The sequence below is a fragment of the Melanerpes formicivorus genome, unplaced genomic scaffold (assembly GCF_026170545.1).
Source record: "Melanerpes formicivorus ecotype bairdi unplaced genomic scaffold, bMelFor1.0.p_v2 SCAF_73, whole genome shotgun sequence".
Classification (NCBI taxonomy): Eukaryota; Metazoa; Chordata; class Aves; order Piciformes; family Picidae; genus Melanerpes; species Melanerpes formicivorus.
In genome coordinates this window covers 2,781,443-2,785,751 of record NW_027142425.1, presented here as the reverse complement: position 1 = coordinate 2,785,751, position 4,309 = coordinate 2,781,443, and the positions used below count along the sequence as shown (strand labels likewise).

General features: G+C 62.2%; 1 protein-coding gene across 1 annotated transcript; it reads left to right on the top strand.

The window, feature by feature from the left end:
- Positions 1-1,613: 1,613 nt before the first annotated feature.
- On the top strand, positions 1,614-3,923 carry LOC137453923 (ice nucleation protein-like). The gene has a single exon (XM_068163645.1). It carries the CDS (start codon positions 1,614-1,616, stop codon positions 3,921-3,923), a length of 2,310 nt encoding a protein of 769 aa, XP_068019746.1.
- Positions 3,924-4,309: the final 386 nt, after the last annotated feature.

Below are 4,309 nucleotides of genomic sequence, written 5' to 3'. Positions count from 1 at the left end.
CAAGGGAGCAGAGGAGCTCCCCAGCTCGGCCCACTGGCACAGGATGCCCCACCCCCACCCACCCCCGTGCCACTGCCTCTGGATGCTGCAGGCTCTGGGCTGTGTGGTGCCATCTGCGAGGTGCTGCCTGGCACCAGCAGTGGCTGCTACTCCTCTGGCCGTGCCCTGGTGCACCAGAGAGCACGGAAAGCCCTGCGCAGGGCCCTCAGTGCCCTCCTGAAGAGGGAGGGACGGCCCTGCCCACCCGGGGCTAGCAGGGCTCTGCCTACAATCTGGTTGTCAGCATCCAGTGAAAGTGGGCACCTGCTGGCTGTGAGCTTCTGGAGACCAGGTCCTTGGCTCTCCATTGTGTCCTGAGGGGCTGCTGGACTCACTCCTGCAGTTGGACAACTTTGGGCAGTGAGATTCTGTTCCTGCAGCTCCTGGGCAAAGATCTCAGCACAGCTCACAGCCTTGTTCTCTGAGTCCAGGAGCAGCCCGTGCTGGCCTTGGGCCTTGTGCAGAGCAGCTTCCTGGCTCTCTGCTGCTGTGCCCTCCTCAGCCAGCCCAGGAGAAGCTGAGGTGGCCTTTTCCTGCTCTTCTGCAGGAGTGAGAGAGGCTGTGCTGCTCTCTGCAGCCCATGGACTCTCCATGATATCCTGAGGGGCTGCCACAGTGCTTGCTGCACTTGGTGCCTGCAAACTTTGGTCTGCTCCTTGTTGTTCCTGCTGGGGCTGAAGCAGGAGCACAGCCTGGCCGCCCACGGTGTCCCCCTCAAGGCACTCAGCTGCATGTAGAAAATTCTCCTCAGAGGACTCCAGGCCTTGCTGCTCCTCCTGCTGAACCATGAGCTCAGCCTGGCCTGTGATCTCCTTCACTATGAAGTCCTCTGCATCAAAAAAAGCCTCACTGGAGCTGGGGTCAGGTGGCAAGGCTGGCACAGTGGGCACGCTGCTCTGAGTGCTGAGCCGCGTCACTAACTCTACTATCAGGCTGTCACTCTGCAAGAGAAGGTGAGGAGAGGCTGTGTGAGGAGGAGGGCCCTTGCCATTGTGAAGCTCCTGCAGCCTTGCTCCCCTCACACCCCCAGGCCTTGGCACTCCCACTCCCAGAATAGCCCCACCCCCGTGCCCATCCATCTCCTCCTGCCTGCTCCCCACCCCTGCCCTGCTGGTTCTGCAGCCCCTTGGTGGGCTGGAGGCAGGCATTCACCTCCTTGTCCACGGGCATAGTACCATGGGGTCCTGGAATCGTTTTGGGAGGAAAAGACCTTTAAGATCATTGAGTCCAACCCTCAACCCAAGCCCAGCATGGCCACGGAACCAAGTCCCAAAGTGCCAGGTGCTGAGCACCTGAGAGTCCTCTCCCATTGCCCCTGCTCACCATCTGGCCCAGCTCCTTCACCATGCACTGAAGCTCCTCTACAGCTTCACGGCTTTCTCTGTCCCGCTCCGAGCGAGTGCTGCCTCCTGAGACTGGCACAGGCACGGAGGGGAGGCAGAGCTCCCTCTGCAGCGCTCGGCTGGCAGGGGGTGGCAGCCAGCACTCCGTCTGAGTAGCAGTGTCACAGGTGGTGAGTGTGGGCAGGGAAGCCCTGGCCTCCTGCTGGGAGGATGCTCTCACCCCCATGCTGGATGGCCAAGCCTCAGCACTCTCCTCACACCGCACCCTGTTTGCTCGCTCAAGGCGTGGAACCCGAGGCCTCTGCTAGCCAGAGCTTCCCAGGGCACCCAGGGGAGATGCTGCTCCGGAGAGCTGCTCCTCTGGGAGTGGCATCCCAGGGGACAGAGCTCCTTAAATACCCTCTGGGCACCGCACCAGTGGCCTCCGGGCATCGCATCACAGTGGCTTCTGGGCATCGCATCACAGTGGCTTCCAGGCATCGCATCACAGTGGCCTCTGGGCATGGCATCACAGTGGCCTCTGGGCATCGCATCACAGTGGCTTCTGGGCATCGCATCACAGTGGCCTCCAGGCATCGCATCACAGTGGCCTCCGGGCATGGCATCACAGTGGCCTCCGGGCATCGCATCATGGTGGCCTCTGGGCATTGCATCACAGTGGCTTCTGGGCATCGCATCACAGTGGCCTCTGGGCATGGCATCACAGTGGCCTCCGGGCATCGCATCATGGTGGCCTCTGGGCATTGCATCACAGTGGCCTCCAGGCATCACATCACAGTGGCCTCTGGGCATCACATCACAGTGGCCTCTGGGCATCACATCACAGTGGCCTCCAGGCATCGCATCACAGTGGCCTCTGGGCATCGCATCACAGTGGCTTCTGGGCATCGCATCACAGTGGCCTCCGGGCATCGCATCACAGTGGCTTCTGGGCATGGCATCACAGTGGCCTCTGGGAATCGCATCACAGTGACTTCTGGGCATCGCATCACAGTGGCCTCTGGGCATGGCATCACAGTGGCTTCTGGGCATCGCATCACAGTGGCCTCCAGGCATCGCATCACAGTGGCTTCTGGGCATCGCATCACAGTGGCCTCCGGGCATTGCATCACAGTGGCCTCCGGGCATTGCATCACAGTGGCTTCTGGGCATCGCATCACAGTGGCCTCCAGGCATGGCATCACAGTGGCCTCTGGGCATCGCATCACAGTGGCTTCTGGGCATCGCATCACAGTGGCCCCTGGGCATTGCATCACAGTGGCCTCCAGGCATCGCATCACAGTGGCGTCTGGGCATCGCATCACAGTGGCCTCCGGGCATGGCATCACAGTGGCTTCTGGGCATGGCATCACAGTGGCCCCTGGGCATTGCATCACAGTGGCCTCCGGGCATCGCATCGCAGTGGCCTCTGGGCATCGCATCACAGTGGCCTCTGGGCATCACATCACAGTGGCTTCTGGGCATCGCATCACAGTGGCCTCTGGGCATCGCATCACAGTGGCCTCAGCGCATCGCATCACAGTGGCTTCTGGGCATCGCATCACAGTGGCCTCCGGGCATCGCATCACAGTGGCCTCTGGGCATCACATCACAGTGGCCTCCGGGCATCGCATCACAGTGGCTCCTGGGCATCACATCACAGTGGCCTCCAGGCATCGCATCACAGTGGCCTCTGGGCATCACATCACAGTGGCCTCTGGGCATCGCATCACAGTGGCCTCCGGGCATGGCATCACAGTGGCCTCTGGGCATCACATCACGGTGGCCTTTGGGCATCGCATCATGGTGGCTCCTGGGCATCACATCACAGTGGCCTCCAGGCATCGCATCACAGTGGCCTCTGGGCATCACATCACGGTGGCCTTTGGGCATCGCATCATGGTGGCCTCTGGGCATCACATCACAGTGGCTCCTGGGCATCACATCACAGTGGCCTCCGGGCATGGCATCACAGTGGCCTCGGAGCATCGCATCACAGTGGCCTTTGGGCATCGCATCACAGTGGCCTCCGGGCATGGCATCACAGTGGCCTCGGAGCATCGCATCACAGTGGCCTTTGGGCATCGCATCACAGTGGCCTCCGGGCATGGCATCACAGTGGCCTCGGAGCATCGCATCACAGTGGCCTCTGGGCATCGCATCACAGTGGCCTCCGGGCATGGCATCACAGTGGCCTCTGGGCATCACATCACGGTGGCCTTTGGGCATCGCATCATGGTGGCCTCTGGGCATCACATCACAGTGGCCTCTGGGCATTGCATCACAGTGGCTTCTGGGCATCGCATCACAGTGGCTTCTGGGCATTGCATCGCAGTGGCCTCTGGGCATTGCATCGCAGTGGCCTCAGGGCATCGCATCACAGTGGCCTCTGGGCATCGCATCACAGTGGCCTCCGGGCGTGGCCAGAACCCCACCACAGAGCCCTGCCCACACCCGTGGGCAGGTTGCCATGGTGAGGCCATTCCCAGGCCACCGATCCTCCTCTGGTTCTCTGTGTGCACTCCCTCGCCTCGCCTCGCCTCGCCTTGCCTTGCCAAATAAACCATGGTGTAGCAAGAGCCTGGCCATCAAGCCGGGACAGGAGACTTTCCTTCTCGCTTTCCCCTCTCTCTCAAGCCAGCGCAGTCTGTGAGGTCCAGAGCAGCTTTGGATGCTCCTGGCCGCGCTGTGCCGGGGCCAGCAGAGTGTTTCTCGGCACCAGCCTCTCTCGGGGCGGCACCCAGGACCGAAGCAGCCCGGGCGGCCCCGGCGCCCGTCGGGCTCCTCACGGCAGTCCATGGCTTGCTCAGGCGGGCACCGAAGCAGGGCCGCGCCGCAGAGCCTCACGGAGCTCCTGCTGGAAACCAAACCGTCCACCCGCGACGCCCGCGGCCTGTCCCTGGGCTTGGATCGGGGTTCAGTTAACGAGGCAGGAATGAGGAACAGGG

Coding starts and splice junctions, on each gene's coding strand:
- LOC137453923 (XM_068163645.1), top strand. CDS start 1,614: ATGGCCAAGCCTCAGCACTCTCCTCACACCGCACCCTGTTTGCTCGCT.